This window comes from Rhinoraja longicauda, chromosome 22 (assembly GCF_053455715.1).
Source record: "Rhinoraja longicauda isolate Sanriku21f chromosome 22, sRhiLon1.1, whole genome shotgun sequence".
Classification (NCBI taxonomy): domain Eukaryota; kingdom Metazoa; phylum Chordata; class Chondrichthyes; order Rajiformes; family Arhynchobatidae; genus Rhinoraja; species Rhinoraja longicauda.
The window spans coordinates 28,950,659-28,973,824 of record NC_135974.1 but is presented as its reverse complement, the minus strand read 5'-3'; the positions used below and the strand labels follow the sequence as shown (position 1 = coordinate 28,973,824).

The 23,166-nt window shown below is 42.6% G+C and overlaps 1 protein-coding gene across 1 annotated transcript in view; it reads left to right on the top strand.

Moving 5' to 3' along the window:
• LOC144604599 (sodium- and chloride-dependent neutral and basic amino acid transporter B(0+)-like) overlaps positions 1–13,103 on the top strand; it is a 39,181-nt gene extending 26,078 nt beyond the window's left edge. Inside the window, exons 10-14 of the mRNA XM_078419219.1 lie at positions 613–728; positions 4,638–4,755; positions 6,747–6,856; positions 6,948–7,118; positions 12,948–13,103. Coding sequence (XP_078275345.1) covers positions 613–728; positions 4,638–4,755; positions 6,747–6,856; positions 6,948–7,118; positions 12,948–13,103 — 671 coding nt within the window. The remainder of the gene's footprint in view (positions 1–612; positions 729–4,637; positions 4,756–6,746; positions 6,857–6,947; positions 7,119–12,947) is intronic.
• The last annotated feature ends 10,063 nt before the right edge of the window (positions 13,104–23,166 follow it).

Below are 23,166 nucleotides of genomic sequence, written 5' to 3'. Positions count from 1 at the left end.
ACATGCGTGGGTTTTCTGCGAAATTTTCGGTTTCCTCTCACACTCTAAAGACGTACAGGTCTGTAGGTTAATTGGCTTGGTATAAACGTAAAAATTGTCCCTAGTGTCTCTAGGATAGTGTTAATGTGCGGGGATCGCTGATCGCTGGGCGGACTTGATGCACCGAAGGGCCTGTATCCACGCTGTATCTCTAAACTAAACTAAAAAGATTAAGAGTCTTGTAATTGGAGGGAGAATGATAAATTGCGCTAAACATTAACAGGGGGGAAAAAGAAATGGCTTCCTCTCGTACATTAGATTTTCTGAGACCATGGAGATATTTGTAAAGGTGAAAATGACAGGTAAATGATGTGACAAAGAGGCACTGCAGAGGAACTGAGAAAAGTGACGGTGAGCAAGAATAGGGTACGGATTGGAGGTCTATTAATTTCAAAGAAAGCAAATTTCAGAATCAGAGTGCATCTAGTTTATTGTATGTGTCTGAGGCAAAGTGTCTCTTCCATTGGGCATTGCTTTGTATTATTTGCTAGTTCAAGAAAAATGAAAAATCTAATGCAATATCAGGAAAGAAAATCCATTGCTCACTTTATTTAATTGTTTTGTTTTTGCCAGAAACAATTACAACAAGCATAATTGATAAGTTTCCAAGGATGAGATTCAAATTCCTTCCTATGTTATTCACCATCTGTATTTTTTTCTACGTGCTTAGTCTTTTACTTGTCACAAAGGTATGGAATTCATTCATTTTTTATACAGATTTTTTCAACCCTTACTGTACAAATCTTTTGAATATTACAGTTTCATGCATTTGCTAGATGTTAATCAAGGTTTCAAAGTCAGTTTATTGTCACATGTACCAATTAAGGTGCAGTGAAATTCAGATTACCATACAGCCATACGAAAAAATCAACAAGAGGCACAACTACATAAATATTAACATAAACATTCACCACGGCAGATTCCCCACGTTCCTCACTATGATGGTAGGTAATAAAGTCCAATCTCCTTCCCCTTTATTCCCGCGGTCGGGGCAATCGGACCATCCTCAGCTGTCGGTTGAAGCCCCTGTTGGGGCGATCGAAACTCCCACGTCGGGGCGATTGAAACTCCCGCGTCGGGGCCATCGAAACTCCCGCATCAGGGCGATCGAAACTCCTGCGGCTTGGAGTCCCCGATGTCGGACAACTGTCTCCCATGGTTGGAGCCCCAAAGACGACCCCCCCCCGACTGGGATCGCGAGCTCCGTGATGGTAAGTCCCACAGGCTCCAGCAATGGAGCTCCCGGTCAATCACCAGCAAAGGCCGCCAACTCCACGATGTTAGGCCGCAGTGCGGACGGAGATACGATACAGAAAAAAATCGCATCTCCGTCGAGGTCAGAGATTAGAAAAAGTTTCCCCCAACTTCCCGCCCCCCCCCCCCCTACCCACACAAAGCAAGTTAAAGAACACTAAAAGACACATACAAAACAGACACAAAGAAGGAAGGAACAGACAGACTGTTGGCGAGGCAACCATTGCTGGCGCCACCTGATGGATCCTATATATAATGTATAGATAAACATAGGCTTGATATTTTTAAGTGGGAGAAATTGTTAGTTTTGAAATATGAATTACAGCCTCGATCCAAATGTGACAAACAGAAAAATATGAGAGGTGAATTGAGAATGATTGTCCTTGAAATCAGGGCAGCATGTAACTGACTGTGGCTTCTGTGAGTTGCAAAATAAATAGTGTCAAAGGGAATGGAAGGCAAAGATCTCTTGCAATCATAGAAGGCAGGTGATTGTTGAAGGTTAACATCTTAGCTCCAAGAAAATAGAAGATAGACACAAAAAGCTGGAGTAAAATGCCCCTCACATCTCATAGAGTCACAGAGTCATAGAATGATATAGTGTGGAAACAGGCCCTTCGGCCCAACTTGCCCACACCGGCTAACAATGTCCTACTAGTCCCACTTGCCTGCACCTGGTCCATATCCCTCCAAACCTGTCCAATCCATGTACCTATCCAACTGTTTCTTAAATTATGGGATGGCCCAGCCTCAACTACCTGCTCTGGCAGTTTATTCCATACATCCACCACCCTTTGTGTGAAAAGTTACCCCTCGGATTCCTATTAAATCTTTTCCCCTTCACCTTGAACCTATGTCCTCGATTCACCTACTCTGGGCAAGAGACTGTGTATCTACCCGATCTATTCCTCTCATGATTTAGTACACCTCTAAGATCAACCCTCATCCTCCTGCACTCCAAGGAATAGAGACCCAGCCGACTCAACCTTTCCCTGTAGCTCATGCCCTCTAGTCCTGGCAACATCCTCGTAAATCTTTTCTGAACCCTTTCAAGCTTGACAATATCTTTCCAAAACATGGTGCCCAGAAGTGAACGCAATATTCTAAATGCGGTCTCACCAACGTCTTACACAACTGTAACATGACCTCCCAACTTCTATACTCAATAAGCTGCCCAAGCGAAATATTCAATTATCTTCAGTTGCCGTAGCCAAGACCTGCAGGGAATGGAGGGATATGGATTATGTGCAGGCAGATAAGAGATGGTCATGGCATCATGTTCGGCACAGACATTGTGGGCCGGATGGCCTGTTCCTGTGCTGTACTGTTCTATGTCCATTCAACTTAACCGGGGATGTTCAGTGATGATTTTATAGTGCTCACTTGTACTTGCAACTCTTGATATTGAAGCAATCCACAGCACCATAGTGACAAAATGGACTACCTTGAGGCATGATCGGATAAAAACAAATAAATATTTCTAACACACATTGATCACCACCTCCAACAGGAAAATCTAAGCATATTGGACTAAAAGGCAAGCTAAAGTGTAAAAATTCTGCAATAACAATTCCCCTTTCCCAAAAGCCTCTTAATCTCTAAACTAAATTAAGCTAAACAATCAATCTTGTGAAAAAAGTTTTTAGAATTGATGAGCCTGTTTCACGAGGGCATGCAATGATCTGCAAAATGGACTGGAAACAAATGCTTGAAAATAGATTGGTCTCAAAGCAACATGCAGTATCCAAGAAAAGGAAATTCAAGGGGTGCCCATTAAATATTTTCTCCCAAAGGTAACAACATCCAGATCCTACTTAATGGAAAAGTGTGCAAATGAGGCAAAAAAACGTTGTTGATATTAGATGCAGTGAGCTTAATACTAAATAAAACTTTGAAACATAAAGAAAGGTGTTAGTGTACAATTTAAAAGGAATTACTATTGCAAATACATGGATGCGGCTAGGATTTACATACGAAGATGTTGCCAGGACTTGACCTGAGCTGCAGGGAGAGGTTAGGCTGGGTAGGACGTTATTCCTTGCAGCGCAGGAGGATGAGGGGTGATCTTATAGAGGTATATAAGATCATGATGGGAATAGATAGTGCAAATGCGCAGGATCTTTTACCTAGAGTAGAGGAATCAAGAACCAGGAAACAGAGATTTAAACTGAGAGGGAAAATATTTAATAGCAACCTGAGTGGCAACTTGTTTACACAGAGGGTGGTGGGTATGCGGAACGAACTGCCAGAGGAGGTAGTTGAGACAGGTACTACCACAGTATTTAAAAGGCATTTGGACAGGTACATTAAAAGGAAAGTTTTCAAGGTATATGGGTCTAATGCAGGATGGGACTAGTGTAGATGGGACATTTTGGGAAGTTTGGCCGAAGGGCCTGTTTCCGTGCTGTATGATGTTATGACTCTATTAAGAGATAATGTAGAAATCCTGAGAAATAATGTCATTTGATTTGGAAAATCAAATGTTTTCATGACTTTTTTTTAAAAGACTTCATACTTATTTTCTTGATTTTTTTCAATATAAGCAATTTAGACTTAAATGAAAGGGCAGGGTAATATGTCTGCAGATGTTGAAAGAAAATGGCCGTATGTTTGAGAGCGGCGAGGAAGGCCTAGTTTGGTCATGAAGAAGAAAAGTATATAAATGGAATTTAATCCAGAGAAGTATGAGGTAATTTGCTTGAGAAGGTCAAACAAAATCAATATAATACATAAATGAGAGTTTACAAAGTCAGGTAGAGGATTTGGGAGTTTCCAGAGATTCTTAAAGGTAGCAGGATTGTGATAAGGTAGTTAAAAATGCGCACAGGTCAAACTCAACCATTGTCTTGTACAACAGTTATACAGCATCCCAACTTCTATCCTCAATTCCCTGACTGATCAAAACCAATGTGTCAAAAACCTTCTTCACCACCTTGGCTACCTGTGACACTACTGCCATGGAACTATGTACTTTTACTCCTCGATACCTCTGTTTTACCACACTCCATTGGGTCCTGTTGTTCACTGTAATGGTCCTCCCTGGTTTGACTTACCATACTGCAACATCTCAAACTTTATCCGAATTAAACTCCATTAGCCATTCCTCGGCCCACTTGCCCCGCTATTAAGATCCTACTGTAATTCTAGACTATCATCTTCACTGTCTGATATCACCTATTTTAGTGTGATATGACCCGAGATGATATCACCTATTAGTAAGTTTACTACTAACTTACTGATCATGCCTTGCACATTCTCATCTAAAAGTCAAGTAAAAGGTGATTGTTAATATTCTGCACACTGTTGTATCCTATGATTTTATTAACATATTTTGTCCTTTTTAGGCTGGAATTTACTGGGTGAAATTAATAGATACTTTTGTTACTGGTTGGTCTCTACTTTTTATTGGCTTTATGGAGCTCGTTGGTGTGATCTGCATCTATGGGAAGTATAATACGATAAGTACAATGATAATTACTATACTTGAATGCAAAATGATTTGTTGGATTGACTAAAGATGGACACAAAAAGCTGGAGTAACTCAGCGGGTTGGGCAGCAACTCTGGAGAAAAGGAATAGGTGACGTTTTGGATCAAGACCCTTCCTCAGACTGAGATTCAGGGGAAAGGGAAACGAGCGATATAGACGGTGATGTAGAGAGATATAGAACAAATGAATGAAAGATATGCAAAAAAGTTACGATGATAACGGAAACGGGCCATTGTTAGCTGTGGGCTAAGTGAAAATGAGCACAGACAATGATATCGTATCATCTGGTTTCATCTTCGTATCATCTTCTCATCTGAGAAAGTAGAAACAAATGGATAATATAAATAGGACTGCAAATTCAACTATTAATTTTACTCATTATCCAAATTGTGCACAAGAGATGGCTAATATGGGACAACTCATTACAAGCTTCATTAAATGGGCATGTTGACCTTTTACCTCAATGACAATTTAACCTCACATTATTTGACGCAAAAGAGATATTTTTTAAAGCTGTCGATTCCCATTTTGAGTGTATTCCACAGAGTGCAAGAGCAGAAAATCCTAAACAATCGTTAACCTCTCGGTGAAGACATTTCTTTTTATCTAAATGGCTGACCCTTTATCTTGAGACTTTGACCCCTAGTTCAAGGCACCCAGCTGGGAAAGTTCTGAAGTTCATGTCATAGGAGCAGGAGGCCATTTGGCCCATTGAGTCTATTCTGCCATACAATCATGGCTGATCTATCTTTCTTCCTCAACACCATACTCCTGCCTTCTCCCCATAGCCCTTGACACCCTTACTAATCAAGAACTTATCAATCTCCACCTTAAAAATACCCCATCATTTGACCTCCACATCTGTCTGTGGAAATGAATTCCACAGATTCAACGCCTCTGACCGAAAAATTCCTCCTCATCTCCTTCCTAAAGTTACGTCTTTTTAATCTGAGGCTATGCCCTCTGGACCTAAACTCTCCCTCTAGTGGAAACATCCTCTCCACATCCACTCCATCTAGGCCTTTCACTGAAAGCAACTTCGTATGTACCCAGTTAAGTGCTGTAACAATTAGGTACAACCCAACAATTTCATCTCCTACTCAAATCTCAAGATGAGTTTATTTATTCTCTCCTCATATGGTTATAAGAAAATTTCTCATTATGTAAATGATCCCTAAGTAAATGGAGCAAGATATCTCTATTTTCACCAAAACCTCTTGTGGTAACAGCATTCCACTAGCCTCCTTTTTTTTTTTGCCTGTCAACCTTTAGTGTATTGTCCCTGTGAACACCAACTCCTTTCACCATCTCTCACCACTCAAAAGATATTTCCTATGTTTTAGATGATCTCACATTTTAGTACACACAATTCCAAATGTCATATTATTGCCCATTCACTAAACCTGTCTGGAAACCGCAGAATATTCCCTGCATTCTCCTCACAACCCACACTGGCTGAAGAATGGTCTCAACCCTAAACGTTACCTATTCCTTTTCTCCAGAGATGCTGCCTGACCCGCTGAGTTACTCCAGCACTGCCTCAGGGGTGTATCGTCAGCAATGCTTATATTGCATTTCATCGCAGGTTAAACTACAGTAAGAAAGCTATCTGGAAAAAAAAAGATGATTACAAAACCGACTGCCTACTAGGCGGCCAATAAGGGCGACAACAGTGGCTCAGCGATAGAGTTGCTGCCTTACAGCGGCAGAAACCCAGGTTCAATCCTGACTAAGGGTGCTGTCTGTACGGAGTTTGTACGTTCTCCCCGTGACCCACATGGGTTTTCTCCGAGAGCTCCGGTTTCCTCCTGTTAATTGGCTTGGTAAAATTGTCCCTAGTGTGTGTTGGGTAGTGTTAATGTGTGGAGATCACCGGTCGGTGTGGACTCGGTGGGCCGTAAGGCCTGTTTCTGCGCTGCATCTCTAAACTAAAACCAAATAATTGCTTTTATGTTCATTTTCAGGGGGGAACCGATTCATTATGGACATTGAGATGATGATAGGTAAAAAGAATTGGCTCTTCTGGTTTTGGTGGAAACTGTGTTGGTTTTTTGTTTCTCCTACCATCATACTAGTAAGAGCACATTCTTTTATTTATTTGAAACTTAGAACTACACAAATTCTATTTTGTTCCATTCTGATTGATAGGAAGTTATTTCTAACAGGTAATCCTTCTCTGGGCTGCATTCACGTTTCAGCCGCCAATGTATGGAAGCAAGGTATACCCGGCATGGTCAGTCACAATTGGATGGCTTATATTTAGCGTCTCTGCCATTTGGATTCCTATTATAGCAGCAATACAAATTTTCCATGCTAAAGGCTCCAATTTATACGAGGTAAGGAAATATATGTCTATGTACATGTTACTCCTCCCACTTTCTCTCCATCCACCCCTCTCTCCCCTGTGCCCCTCCTAGATCCGCACCTATTTCTCCTCTCCCCCTCCCCTTCCACCTCCATTCCTTCCTCTCGCTTCACAATACCCAACACTTCAATCCCGTTGTCTCACATTTCATCTCTGGCTTTTGTCCACCCATCTTTCTATCAACCCCCCCCCCCCCCCCCTTACCTATATCCACCTATTATATGCCAGGCTTTGTTTGGTCCATCCACTCTTCCAGGTTTCTCCCCCCCTCCCCCAGCATCACCATAGTCTGAAGAAAGTTCTGGACCTGAAACATCAGCTGTCCATGTTCTCCAGCAATGCTGCCTGACCCATATAACCATATAACCATATAACAATTACAGCACGGAAACAGGCCCGTTCGGCCCTACCAGTCCACGCCGACCACTTTCTCTGACATAGCCTCATCTACCTGCTCTCAGACCATAACCCTCCAATCCCCTCCCATCCATATACCTATCCAATTTACTCTTAAATAATAAAATCGAGCCTGCCTCCACCACTTCCACCGGAAGCTCATTCCACACAGCCACCACCCTCTGAGTAAAGAAGTTACTCCTCATGTTACCCCTAAACTTTTGTCCCTTAATTCTGAAGTTATGTCCCCTTGTTGGAATCTTCCCCATTCTCAAAGGGAAAAGCCTACCCACGTCAACTCTGTCCGTCCCTCTTAAAATTTTAAAAACCTCTATCAAGTCCCCCCTCAACCTTCTACGCTCCAAAGAATAAAGACCCAACCTGTTCAACCTCTCTCTGTAGCTTAAGTGCTGAAACCCAGGCAACATTCTAGTAAATCTCCTCTGTACCCTCTCCATTTTGTCGACATCCTTCCTATAATTTGGCGACCAGAACTGTACACCATACTCCAGATTTGGCCTCACCAATGCCCTGTACAATTTCAATATTACATCCCAACTTCTATATTCGATGCTCTGATTTATAAAGGCAAGCATACCAAACGCCTTCTTCACCACCCTATCCACATGAGATTCCACCTTCAGGGAACAATGCACAGTTATTCCCAGATCCCTCTGTTCCACTGCATTCCTCAATTCCCTACCATTTACCCTGTACGTCCTATTTTGATTTGTCCTACCAAAATGCAGCACCTCACACTTATCAGCATTAAACTCCATCTGCCATCTTTCAGCCCACCCTTCCAAAAGGCCCAAGTCTCTCTGTAGACTTTGAAAATCTACTTCATTATTAACTACCCCACCTATCTTAGTATCATCTGCATACTTACTAATCCAATTTGCCACACCATCATCCAGATCATTAATGTAAATGACAAACAGCAGTGGACCCAACACAGATCCTTGGGGTACTCCACTAGACACTGGCCTCCAACCTGACATACAGTTGTCAACCATTACCCTCTGGTATCTCCCATTCAGCCATTGTTGAATCCATCTTGCAACCTCACTATTAATACCCAACGATTTAATCTTCTTAGTCAACCTTCCATGTGGAACCTTGTCAAATGCCTTACTGAAGTCCATATAGACAACATCCGCAGCCTTGCCCTTATCAATTTCCCTGGTAACCTCTTCAAAAAATTCAAGAAGATTAGTCAAACATGACCTTCCAGGCACAAATCCATGTTGACTGTTTCTAATCAGGCCTTGTTTATCCATATGATTATATATATTGTCCCTAAGTATCTTTTCCATTAATTTTCCCACCACAGACGTCAAACTAACAGGTCTATAATTGCTAGGGTTTACTTTGAGAACCTTTTTTAAACAAAGGCACAACATGCGCAATGCGCCAATCTTCCGGCACCATCCCCATTTCTAATGACGTTTGAAATATTTCCGTCATAGCCCCTGCTATTTCTGCACTAACTTCCCTCAATGTCCTAGGGAATATCCTATCAGGACCTGGAGACTTATCCACTTTTATATTTTTCAAAAGTGTCCGTACCTCCTCTTCTTTGATCCTCATAATTTCCATCACTACTCTACTTGTTTCGCTTACCTCACATAATTCAATATCCTTCTCCTCGGTGAATACCGAAGAAAATAAATTGTTTAATATCTCCCCCATTTCTTCCGGCTCAGCACATAGCTGTCCACTCTGACTCTCTAATGGACCAATTTTATCCCTCGCTATCCTTTTGCTATTGACATATCTGTAGAACCCCTTGGGGTTTACTTTTACATTACTTGCCAAAGCAACCTCATATCTTTTTTTTGCTTTTCTAATTTCCTTCTTAAGATTCCTTTTACATTCTTTATATTCCTCAAGAACCTCATTTACTCCCTGCCGCTTATATTTATTATATATCTCCCTCTTTTTCCGAACCAAGTGTCCAATTTCCCTGGAAAACCACGGCTCTTTCAGATTATTATTCTTTCCTTTCCACCGAACAGGGACATAAAGACTCTGTACTCTCAAAATTTCACCTTTAAATATCCTCCATTTCTCTATTATATCCTTTTCATAAAACAAAATGTCCCATTTCACTCCTTTTAAATCCTTTCTCATCTCCTCAAAATTAGCCTTTCTCCAATTCAAAATCTCAACCCTTGGTCCAGATTTGACCTTCTCCATAATTATATTGAAACTAATGGCATTGTGATCACTAGACCCAAAGTGCTCCTCAACACATACCTTCGTCACCTGACCCGTCTCATTTCCTAATAGGAGGTCCAACACTGCCCCTTCTCTGGTAGGTACCTCTACGTATTGCTGCAAAAAACTATCCTGCACACATTTTACAAACTCCAAACCATCCAGCCCTTTAACAGAATGTGATTCCCAGTCTATGTATGGAAAATTGAAATCACCCACAATCACTACTCTGTGCTTACTACTAATATCTGCTATCTCCTTACATATTTGCTCTTCCAATTCTCGTTCCCTATTTGGCGGTCTATAATACACCCCTATAAGTGTTGCTAAGCCTTTCTCATTTCTGAGTTCCACCCAAACAGCCTCCCTAATCGAGCCTTCTAGTCTGTCCTGCCAACGCACTGCTGTGATATCCTCCCTGACAAGCAATGCAACACCCCCACCTCTTGCCCCTCCGATTCTATCACATCTGAAACAATGAAATCCTGGAATATTTAATTGCCAATCGCAACCCCCCTGCAACCATGTTTCACTGATCGCCACAACATCATACTTCCAGATGTCAATCCAGGCTCTAAGCTCATCCACCTTTCTTACAATGCTCCTAGCATTAAAATATACACATTTAAGGGACCCATCATTTCTTATTCTCAGTTTATTTCTTTTCACTTCTTTCTCTCCTACATATTGGGCCTGAGTGTTTCCCTTTTCTGCCTCCTGCCTCACACACTGCCTATTAGCTATCTGTGTTTGAGACCCGCTGAGTTACTCCAGGAATTTGTGTCTTTTTTTTGTAAACCGTCTGTGTAAATTAATGTATAAAAATATATATATTTTTTATACTGAGTGAATGTCATTGCTAACCTATATAATTGGATGGTGTGTAATGGTATGATTGAAAATCATGAAACAATGCAAGGTCAAGTTTTTTCAAATTGAAAGATAATATGTTGATAAGCTAACCTGTGTTATTTTTGCACTTGTTTTCACTTATTGTTTTAAACAGTTTTATTCAGATAACTTTCGTGGAAAATGGAACATTGATTGTTGGATCATTGAATTCTCAATGAAACTCTGGGTCCAGTGGTGTCCTTTACAATTTTTCTATTCAGGCGCAGTGGTTGCATGGTATCAGAGTGAAGCATTATAAGACAGGCACAAGTCAGGGGGAGAAGGCCAGAGAATGTGATTGAGAGGGAACGATAGATCTGCCATGATCAAATGCTGAAACAGATTCGATGGACCAAATGGCCTAATTCTGCTCCTCATGTCCCATGGTCTGTGGGTCACTGCAAAAGGCTACAGAATCCAGCTGAAAGCTTGCTTTTTTAATCTATACGAAATAATTAGGATATATTGGGCTATCAATAGTTGTGACGCTTCTTACTGGCCCAAAATCATTGTGTCGAAGGTAGACACAAAATGCTGGAGTGACTCCGTGGGACAGGCAGCATCTATGGAGAGAAGGAATGGGTGACGTTTCGGGTCGAGACCATTCCTCAGATTGATCAAATTCACATTGTGTCCCTTCTTTGTGACTCTGGACCTGGTGTCCCTCAATACCTTGGTGCTGCGAGAAAGGTTGTTGTCCATACTTCCGTCTAGGATTTTAATCAATTATAACCTTGAGTTCACAAGCTGCTCTTGGCTCAGCGTGGATTGTTCATAGTATTCTTTTGAAGGAGTCAGTTTGTTCGTAACAAACTCACTCCAGCAACTCTCTGCAAACCCACTCATTTCCCTGTGAACCCCTACAGAATATGAGTATTCTGTCTGGATTAGGGGGTTTCAACTGGAAGGATAGGTTGGGCAGACTGGATTGATTTCTCTAGAATGCCGAATGTTGAGAGAAGACCTGATAGCAGTATATAAAAATTTGAGAGGCGTAGGTAGGGGAGACAGACAGATCATTTTTCTCAGTTCAGATCAGTTTAGTTTATTGTCACGTGTAATAGGTACAGTGAAAGGCTGTAGGAAAAAACCTGCAGATGCTGGTTTATATCGAAGGTAGACACAAAATGCTGGAGTAACTAAGCAGGTCAGGCAGCATCTCAGGAGAGAAGGAATGGGTGACGTTTTGGGTCGAGACCCTTCTTCAGACTCTTCTGAAGAACGGTCTCGACCCGAAACGTCACCCATTCCTTCTCTCCTGAGATGCTGCCTGACCCGCAGAGTTACTCCAGCATTTTGCGTCTACCTACAGTGAAAGGCTTTTTGTTGCATGCTAACCAGTCAGCAGAAAGACAATACGTGATTACAATCAATCCATTTACAGTGTATAGATACATGATAAGGGAATAACATTTAGTGCAAGGTAAAGCCAGCAAAGTCCGATCAAGGATGGTCCGTGGGACATCAGAGATAGATAGTAGTTCAGCACTGCTCTCTGGTTGTGGTGGGATGATTCCGTTGCCTGATAACAGCTGGGAAGAAACTGTCCCTGAGTCTGAAGGTGTAGGTTTTCACACCTGTACCTTTTGCCCGATGGGGAGAGGGGAGAAGAGGGAGTGGCCCGGGTGTGCCCTGGCCTTGCTGAGGCAGCATGAGGTACAAATGGAAATGTCAGGGTGGAAATGTCAAAGACTAGTGAGCATAGCTTTAAGATGAAAGGAGCAAGGTTTAAAGGAGATGTGCGGGGTAATTATTTTTACACAGAAACACCTATGACCGCGTTAGTTTTCTCCGGGTGCTCCGGTTTCTTCCCACACTCCAAAGAAGTACAGGTTTGTAGGTTAATTGGCTTCTGTAAATTGTCCCTACTGTGTATGATAGTGCTAGCGTTTGGGGTGATTGTTGGTCTGCGCGGACTCGGTGAGCTGAAGGGCCTGTTTCCACGCTGCGTCTCTGAAGTCTATAGTCTAACGTGATGAGATTGTTTAAGAAAATAACTGCAGATGCTGGTACAAATCGATTTATTCACAAAATGCTGGAGTAACTCAGCAGGTCGGGCAGCATCTCGGGAGAGAAGGAATGGGTGACGTTTCGGGTCGAGACCCTTCTTCAGTCTGAAAAAGGGTCTTGACCCGAAACGTCACCCATTCCTTCTCTCCCGAGATGCTGCCCGACCTGCTGAGTTACTCCAGCATTTTGTAAATAAAGTGATGAGATTGTTTTCTCTTTTTGGATGCTATGGGGAGCAGCCGTCAAACACAAATCATCGAGGTGTTTCGTATCTCTCTCACAGAAAGTTGCTGCAACTTGCAGACCGACTGCCGACTGGGGTCCTCGCTTGAAAGAACACAGAGGTGAAAGATACGGAAATCAGATTGACCTGAATGAAAGACGTCATTCTGGGATTGTCAGTGAAACCAAATTCAACACTGAAGACAGTTATGTTTAAATCACTTCAATTCTTTTAACTATCATTTTGAAGACTGAAATTTGTAGAGGAAAATTGCCATAACTATTTTATTTGTTCAGGAAACTTGTTCAGTTAACATTACGCCTGAACTCAAAATCATATTGATGATGCCATTAAAATGACTGCAGTTTTTGTTATGAAAAAAAATGCTAATTTCAAGAATCTGTTAAATTGACTTGATTTTCATGACCATTTGTTTTAATAGTCAGCCATATATTTTGTGCAAGATAACATTAGTATTTCCAGTCATGTGTCAGAATACGGATTTATGATAATGCAAGTAAAAAATGGATTCTCATGATAAGAATAAAACAATTTGCTCAGATTTTTAAGTGACTGTCTCATGACTACAAGTTAACATTGATCTTTTTTTTCTCCTTTTACGGCTTAATATGAACGATTCCACAATCCAACAGTGGCATGCTGATCGTCTGAATTTGCAACATTTTACACCCCACCATGTGTAAAATCTGAAAGTGAACCAGCACATTTGTATGAAAGTAGAGACAATCAGCTTCATTATAAGTTAAAGGTTAAATAACTAATTTTCTGGCAACTGGTGGCCCTTTAAAATGGACAAAATCCCTCCCGGGAAATCTTCTCCAAAATGGACGGGGCCGGGCCGGGTGAGGCAGCCGATTTTAACCTCACCAGGAGTTCCGCGTCGATCAGCGGGTCGAATTTGTCCCCTGCGGCCGGGTCTCTGGAACTCAGGCCCGGCCGGAGCCGGCAGATTCGTTCCCATGGCCGTCTTCCGCGGCTGAGCGGCAGGTCGAATTTGCCGCCTGTGGCCAGGGCTCTGGAACTCTGGCCCGGCTGGGACCGGCAGATCCGTTCCCATAGCCGACATCCCCGGCCAACTTTGAAAATCTCTAACTCGGCCCCCCAAAGCCGTGACCTCTGTTGATCCGGTTAAACGGATAATCCAGAAAGACTCTGGAACCAAGGGTGCTGGAAAATCAGTGGTGGACCTGTATATTGGAAACTGTTTCTGCACCCGGAGGTCACAGCTTACAGACTCCTATACCTTCTTCCCAATGACAGGAGTGAAGTGAGAGCGTGGCCATGGTGGTCATAGAGTGGTACAGTGTGGAAACAGGCCCTTTAGCTCAACTTGCCCACACCGGCCAACATATCCCAGCTATACTACTCCCACCTGCCTGATCTTGGTCCATATCCCTCCAAACCTGTCCTATCCATGTAACTGTCTAACTGTTTCTTAAATGATGGGATAGTCCCAGCCTCAACTACCTCTGGCAGCTTGTTCCATACACCCACCTCCCTTTGAGTGAAAAAGTTACCCCTCAGATTCCTATTAAATCTTTTCCCCTTCAGCTTGAACCTATGTCCTCGATTCCCCTACTTTGGGCAAGAGACTGTGCATTTACCCGATTTATTCCTCTCGTGATTTTGTACACTTCAATAAGAAGGCCTTGATGAGGCTGACTTCCTTTTTGAGGCAATGCCTCCTATAGATCCCTTCGATGATGGGGAGATCAGTACTGGAGATGGACCGGGCAGTGTTCCCCACTGTTTGTATCTTCTTTGCTCCTGTGCATTCGAGTTGCCAAACCAGGCCTTGATGCAACCAGTCAATATGCTCTCTACTGTATAAGTTCAAGAGAGTATTCGTCGATATACCAAATATTCTAAGGAAGTAGAGGCTTCAACAACTAATTTAAAATATCTTTTGACGTTCCATGTCCAATGCAGAGTGAGCTCTGAGGAAGCTAGACAGACTTAAAGGATAATCAATATAAAATACAACATGATTAGACTAATTTCATCTTAATCTCCACAAAAATGTTCCTGACAGAATCTAAATTTGAATAATTGTTGGACGGACTAATCTTGTACAGAATGACGTAAAGGTACCATGCACTTCAAACAGTGCAATGGATTCATTCCACTGGGACTGTACCGTCATTAAATCCCATTTTCCAGCACTTGGTCTGTTGTCTTCTTTGCTCTAGTCATTAAAATGTTCATCCTGATAATCAATGTTGTCTACGTCCCTGACTCCACCATCAACACATGCAGCGCATTCCAGATCACAATCAATCGGCGGCATGGTGGCGCAGCGGTAGAGTTGCTGCCTTACATCACCAGAGAGCCAGGTTCGATCCTGACCACCGGTGCTATCCATATGGAGTTTGCACGTTCTCCCTGTGATCGTGTGGGTTTTCTCCGGGTGCTCCGGTTTCCTCCCACACTCCAAAGACGTACAGATTTCTAGGTTAATTGGCTTGGTATAAATTTAAATTGCACGTAGTGTGTGTAGGATGTGCGGGGATCGCTGGGCGGTGCAGACTCAGTGGGCCGAAGGGCCAGTTTCCGTGTTGTATCTCTAAACTAAACTAAACTAAACCACCTTCTCAGGGATTTTTTTTCTTCAAGTCCCTTCTAACTCTTTTGACTTTGACATTAAACATGTAGCCTCTGGTTTTAGAAATCTCTTGTGGAGAAAACTTTCCTTTTCTCTCCCCTACCTAATTCCTTCATAATTTTATATAACTCTGTCAGGTCTCACCCAGTCGCTTCTGCACCAAGGTAAATAAGCCAGCCTCTCCAGTCTCTTCTTGTAACTGAGATATTCCATCCCAGGAAACATCCTGATAAATCTCTTCCCTCTCCAGTGCAACAATATCCTTCCTATACTGCGCACAACTGAAGCCCAACCTAACTTGGTCTCCACCCGAAACGTCACTTATTCATTTTCACCAGAGATGCTGTCTGACCCGTTGACTTACTCCAGCTTTTTGTGTCTATCTTCAAAGTTTCATAGAGTTTTCCCATGGTAATTGTCAAGAGAGTCAAGAGAGAGTTAAGAGTCAAGAGTTTTATTGTCATGTGTCCCAGGTAGAACAATGAAATTCCTACTTGCTGCTGCAGCACAAAAGAATATGTAAACATGTAAACAATATGATAAACGAGAGAGAAAAAAGTTCAGTGTGTGTTTATATACACATATTCACAAGTACACACACACACATATATATATATATATACATATACATACACACATATATCTATATATATACCTGTATATACATACACGCACATACTCAAAAAACAAACAATAGTAGAATAATAATAATCTATTGAAGTTCAGAGCTTATTTGAGGTTGTAGTGTTTAATAGCCTAATGGCTGTAGGGAAGAAGCTGTTCCTGGACCTGGACGTTACAGTTTTTGGGCTCCTGTACCTTCTTCCCGATGGCAGGGGTGAAATGAGTGTGTGGCCAGGGTGGTGTGGGTCTCTGATGATGCTGGCTGCCTTTTTGAGGCAGCGGCTCCGATAAATCCCTTCGATGGTGGGGAGGTCGGAGCCGATGATGGACTGGGCAGTGTCCTGCACTAATCGATGCAGAAAGAAAAAAATAGATAAGGCAACACTTCCCTTATGAAGGAGGAACAGAAAGACTCAGGCTCAGAGTCAAGAGGCATGTAAGGCAGCAACTCTACCTATGTGACACTGAGTGTGAGTTTACTTCAGTTCTCAAATCAGGTATACAGGTCTAAATCAAAGCAGCTCAGTGTTCAATAAATACTGAACAATTTAGTTCTAACAATAGGTGGCACTGTTGATCATAGTAAATCAACAGTGAGTTGCTCCAGCATAAGATATGACAAGGAAATGTGTTCATTTTTATAGTGGAGAATTTACCCATAAGTATCATTTGATTTATTGATTAATTCAAGAGTCAGGGTATTGCAGAGTGAGACAACACAGAGATAAATGGGTTAACATTTGATGAGGGTTTGATGGCTCTGGGCCTGTACTCACTGGAGTTGAGAAGGATGAGAGGGGACCCTATTGAAACTTATATAGAGTGGATGTTTCCACCGGTGGGAGAATCAAGGACTAGAGGGCACAGCCTCAGAATAAAAGGACGTACCTTTAGAAAGGAGATCAGAAGGAATTTCTTTAGTCAGAAGATGGTGAATCTGTGGAATTCATTGCCACCAACACCTGTGGAGGCCAGGTCAATGGGTATTTTTAAAGCAGAGATTGACAGATTCTTGATTAGTAAGGGCATAAAAGATTATGGGGAGAAGACAGGAGAATGGGGTTGAGAGGAAAAGGGAGATCAGCCATGATTGAATGGCAGAGCAGACTCGATGGGCTGAATGACCTAATTCTGCTCCTATGTCTGAAGAAGGGTCTTGACCCAAAATGTCACCCATATCTTCTCTCCAGAGATGCTGCCAGTCCCGCTGAGTTACTCCAGCTTTTTGTATCTATCTTAGGATCAACAGTTATGTGGTGTTTGGTGCACTGTGTGGGATGGGAGGAATCATTGCTCCTCACTGCACAGGACAAAGGGAGATGTTTTGTACATAGTTATCTTGGCTTGCTGCCAGCATTGAGTTAATGTAATAAAGACTTCTGTTGTACCTTGAAGACTCGCAAAGTTTCATACAGGCATAGAAAAAGAACACGAAAAGTTATGAGTTCTAGTGGAATGGAGACAATTTTTAATACAGCTATTAGTAAACTGGAAGTAAATCCGGTTTATTCCTTGTTACAGTGAAGCTTGGTTTTAAAGTTATGGCGAGTCTGGAGGCAACCCATACAAGGTGTTATAGTTCAAAACTCTCAAGTACTTACCGACTTGTCAGTGATTTCAGCGAAAAATAGGACGCCGGAGAAGCATTGACAGCCTGGGAATTTTCGCGATGTTTCAGAAGACGCTGTAATCTCGACCTGACTCGGCTAGTATTTCCCCCAAAATACATTTAAAGTACAAACAAAATCTTACCTTTCAAAACGCAGACAAGATGGTGTCCGATGGGCTGCGTAAATGGTTTCATTAGGAAATTAGCGCTGGACAATTGAATGTCTCCTGTACGTAACCAGCAGACGCTCCGAAGACATGAAGGGTCATCAGGCTGCAGCACCGTCAGCAAAAAACTGACAAACTACACTTACCCGCGGGTTCTCTCATGACAGCAATGTAAATGTTTTTATAAGTTGACAGATCCACCAGACATGAAAACAGCGGGTTAATGATGCCTGCTTATGTACGTAACGATTTGGACACGGAGAACAAAGTAAGCACAGTATGTCTCGTTTGCTTTAAAATATGTTGAGTTAAGAATTTTTGGACATGTATTTTTTTTACTTGGCTTGAGCATCATAGAAACAAATGAATATTGTTTCATTTTTCATTAATTTCAACGGCATCTTACGTACGTAACTCTCAGGACACGATGAGTTACGTACATGAGCATGATATTTTTTGACTCTCCCAAATGAATATGTGCAACTAATTTCTCCAAGCAAAGTCGGGTTTGGAAAGGCATATCAAAGGTCCTCAAAAAAATGTTGTCTAGACAAATGTAGGCCATTACGATACGTATATATTTTCACATAAGTTATGATGTGTAAAACGTCACATTTTCGTGTCCAATTATGGGTAAAAATCAACAGTTTTACAACAGTTGAAGAAAGTCTGGAACCATAAGTTTATATTATGAATTACATGGCTATATGAAGTACCACACACAAGCAAAACTTTCCCATCAAGTAAACAGAATACACTTTTGCATACAAATGAAAATAACATTAAAAAATCTCTCCAGTATCATATTTTTATACAAATACAATACTCAATAAATAATGTAATAGGCAAAAAAGTTCAATAAATAAAAAAATATAGGGCAAAAAAACCAAAAACAAAGCCCATTGCAACCCAGGCAGTTTATTGTTCACTGTTTTGTTGGAGTTTGTAATGTTCAATAGCCTGATGGTTGCTGTGAAGAAGCGGATCCTGAACTTGAATGTTGATCTTTTTGATCAACATTTTGATCCTTTTTAAGCTGTTTAAAATTATGAGAAGAACAGATTGGGTAGATGCACAGGGTCTCTTGCCCAGTGCAGGTGAATCGAGGACCAGAGGATGTAGGTTTAAGGCAAAGGAGAAAAAAAATGAATAGGAATCTGTGGGGTAACTTTTACATACAAAGGGTGGTGGGTTGTATGGAGGTAGTTGAGGCAGGGATTATCCCAACGTTTAAGAATCAGTTAGACAGGTACATGGACAGGACAGGTTTGTTGGGATATGGGCCAAACACGGGCAGGTGGGACTAGTGTAGCTAGGACATTATGGCCGGTGTGGGCAAGATAGGCCAAAGGGTCTGTTTTCACGCTGCATCACTCCATGACCCTATGAGTTGTCAAACTCCTCTACCTTCTTCCCGATGGCAAGAATGAAATGAGATTAGCCTGCATACCCTGCCAACGAATTCTGCCGAGTGATTTTTGGGAATATTTATCGAAAGGGACTGGTTGAATGCCTGCTTCTGATGTTGCTCTAAGATTCTTCTTTATCCATCCAAGGTACAGCACACTATACCAGCAGAATATGCCTGTGCACACTGAGGGTTCCTACACCCCCTCTACAGCCATTTCCTGTTTCTAGGCCCCAACCGTCCGCAAAGCATGTTAAAGGCCTCATGCTGTAAACTGAAGGTACAGTTTGTCCTGGCCAGCATTGCTACAACTGGGGTTAACCCACATGTTCACGGGGAGAACGTACAAACTCCGTACGGACACCACCTGTGGTCAGGATGGAACCCGGGTCTCTGGCGCTGTAAGGCAGCAACTCTACCGCTGCGCCACCGCGATTGTTTCAGCTGCTACGGTGTTGGTCTGCTGCACCTAGTTGCCGAAATGATGAAATCGCTGCAATATATCGATGTGTTGCAGATAAGAGTGGAGCTGGAGATGGCAAGGACTTTTCCAGATGGGTCTGGGATATTCTAGCAAGACATTGCACCGTGCCACACTTCAAAGATGGCGACCCAATCTTTCCAGCAGAACGGGATATGTACCTTGGACTGGCCTGGTAACTCACAAGACCTAAATCCGATTGAGAATTTGTGGTCAATTATCAAGGAGAGACTGAAAGGAAAGGCCTGTAACACAAGACAGAAGCTGTTTGAGGCCATAATTCAGTTGTGGCATCGAGATGAAAACAACCTTGGAAACTGTCAGATTCTGGTTAAATCCATGCCAACCAGTGACCACCCATAAGCTAGTTCTATTTCAGGAACAATTTAGAGAAGTCAATTAACCTAAAAAGCTGTACGTCTTTAGAGTGTGGGAGGAAACTGGGGCACTCAGAGAAAACACACATGGTCACAGAGAGAATGTACAAACACCATGCAGCTCTTCTCCCCTTCTCCTAATCGGCCACCATTCAGATAATAGTCTGCTTTCCTGTTCTTGCCACCAAAGTGGATAACTTCACATTTATCCACATTATACTGCATCTGCCATGCATTTGCCCACTCACCTAATCTATCCAAGTCACGTTGCAGCCTCCTAGCATCCTCCTCACAGCTAACACTGCCCCCCAGCTTCGTGTCATCCGCAAACTTGGAGATGTTGCATTCAATTCCCTCGTCCAAATTATTAATATATATTGTAAATAGCTGGGGTCCCAGCATTGAGCCTTGCGGTACCCCACTAGTCACTACCTGCCATTCTGAAAAGGACCCGTTTATTCCTACTCTTTGCTCCTGTCTGCCAGCCAGTTCTCTATCCACATCAATACTGAACAATACTGAAGTCTGCCTTAACCAACCTGATCTCCTAGTGGCTGAGCACTTCAACTCCCCCTCCCACTCCCAGTCTGACCTTTCTGTCATGGGCCTCCTCCAGTGCCATAGTGAGGCCCACCGGAAATTGGAGGAACAGCACCTCATATTTCACCTGGGGAGCTTGCAGCCCAGCGGTATGAACATTGACTTCTCCAACTTTAGATAGTTCCTCTGTCCCTCTCTTCCCCTCCCCCTTCCCAGATCTCCCACTGTCTTCCTGTCTCCACCTATATCCTTCCTTTGTCCCGCCCCCCCTGACATCAGTCTGAAGAAGGGTCTCGACCCGAAACGTCACCCATTCCTTCTCTACTGAGATGCTGCCTGACCTGCTGAGTTACTCCAGCAAAATCTAAAACCTGTTAAGATTACATGGTGGCGCAGCAGTAAAGTTGCTGTCCTTCATTGTTTGCAGAGCCAGAGACCAGGGTTCGATCCTGACTACGGGTGCTGTCTGTACGGAGTTTGTACGTTCTCCCCGTGACCTGCGTGGGTTTTCTCCGAGATCTTTGGTTTCCTCCCACACTCCAAAGGCATGCCGGTTTGTAGGTTAATTGGCTTGACATAAATGTAAATTGTTCCTGGTTAGTGTTGGTGTTCAGTAATCACTAGTCGGCACAGACTTGGTGGGCCGATGGGCCTGTTTCGACGCTGCATCTCTAAACTAAACTAAAATTGTAGCACATCAAGGTTTCAAGGTTTCACACAGGTATTTCTCATTATGCAATTCATGTTTACCCATGTAGCAGGGAACCATTCTCTGGATGTCAGAGCCAAACAAATTGACAACCTTTTCGATGGATACCAGCTCAAAATGTGGAAGGTGGCAATGTAAATATGTGCGTGCTCACTTGCCCATCTAGATGTGAGGGTATTCTAGGTGGTAGAGAAATTATTCTGCTTCTAAATCCTCAGAGGGCGTGAATATAAGATCCACTAGAATGGAAAGCAGTAAATTTAGACTCTAATTATTTAGTGCAAGAAACAGTTAAAAAAAGTCAACATACAACAAAAAATATCCATTCCCTAAGATCTTCGATCGAAGGTATGTGGTAATATAAGATAGACACAAAATGTTAGAGTAACTCAGCAGGTCAGACAACATCTCTGGAGAAAAGGAATGGGTGACATTTCGGGTCGAGACTGAAGAAGGGTCTCGACCCGAAACGTCACCTATTCCTTTACACCAGAGATGCTGCCTGACCCGCTGAGTTACTCCAGCTTTTTGCGTCAATCTTCAGTTTAAACCAGCATCTGCAGTTCCTACACACTGTAGCCAGGCAGCCAGCTCTCCCTTGTCAGTCGGTATGTTTTCTCAATGATCTGCGTTCTAATTTGGTTTAACCTCTTGGGCGATACCTTGTATACTGCTAAGAGAATATATTCAATATATCAAAGTCAGATGCCCACACTGGTAAATGTTATCGATTGAGATGAGAAATATTATTTTATATTAAAATGGTCTGAGCAAGGAACATGAATCTTTCCATACAACAATGAATTATAGTAGAACAGAGAAAAGGTGATGTGATTCAGACCAAGGAATTTCAATGCTGTCTCATCTCACAATCTTGAGAAAGCTCAACAAGAAATCGCCTTAGCTTCCGTCTGTCCTCTCTCAGTAGTTTGGGTTTAGTTTTTAGTTTAGTTAGGTTTAGAGAAATTTTTGTATTCATCACCTTAAACTGTTGCCTGCTGCTTCCTGCATACAGGCAGAAACTAAAACAGGAAAAACCGGTTTCCAGAGTCATATATAAATGGAACAATTAGGTTAATGAGGCCTTACAGGACTGCTTTGACACAACTGACTGGCAGATGTTTGAAGACACAGCAGAAGGAAATATCAACAAATACACAACTCTGTCTTGGGCTACATAAGTAAGTGCATCGATGATGTGGTTCCAAAAGCCACCACCTGCACTTACCCAAATCAGAAACCCTGGGTCAGACGGGAAATCCGTGCTAAACTTAAAGCACGGACTACTACTTTCAACTCAGGCGACCTCAACGCCTACAAGGCAGCCAGATATGACCTCCGGAAGTCCATCGGGAAAGCCAAGAGAGACTACAGAAACAAAGTGGAATCTAACTACTACAGCTCGGACTCCAGACGCATGTGGAGTGGATTACGCTGCGTCACAGACTACAAAGGGATAAACAGGAGTACTGTTCAGCCTACCGCATCGCTCTCAGACGAGCTTAACATCTTTTATGCCCGGTTCGATGCAGACATCGGTGATGCTGAGGTTGAAGTTCCTCGGTCTGCACATCACTGAGGACCTTTCCTGGACACTGCACACGGACACAATAACAAAGAGCCAGCGGCTCTTTTTCCTGAGAAGACTGAGGAAGTTTGGCATGAACGCCAGCATCCTCACAAACCTCTACAGATGCACCATCGAGAGCCTGCTGACGGGCTGCATTACAGTCTGGTACGG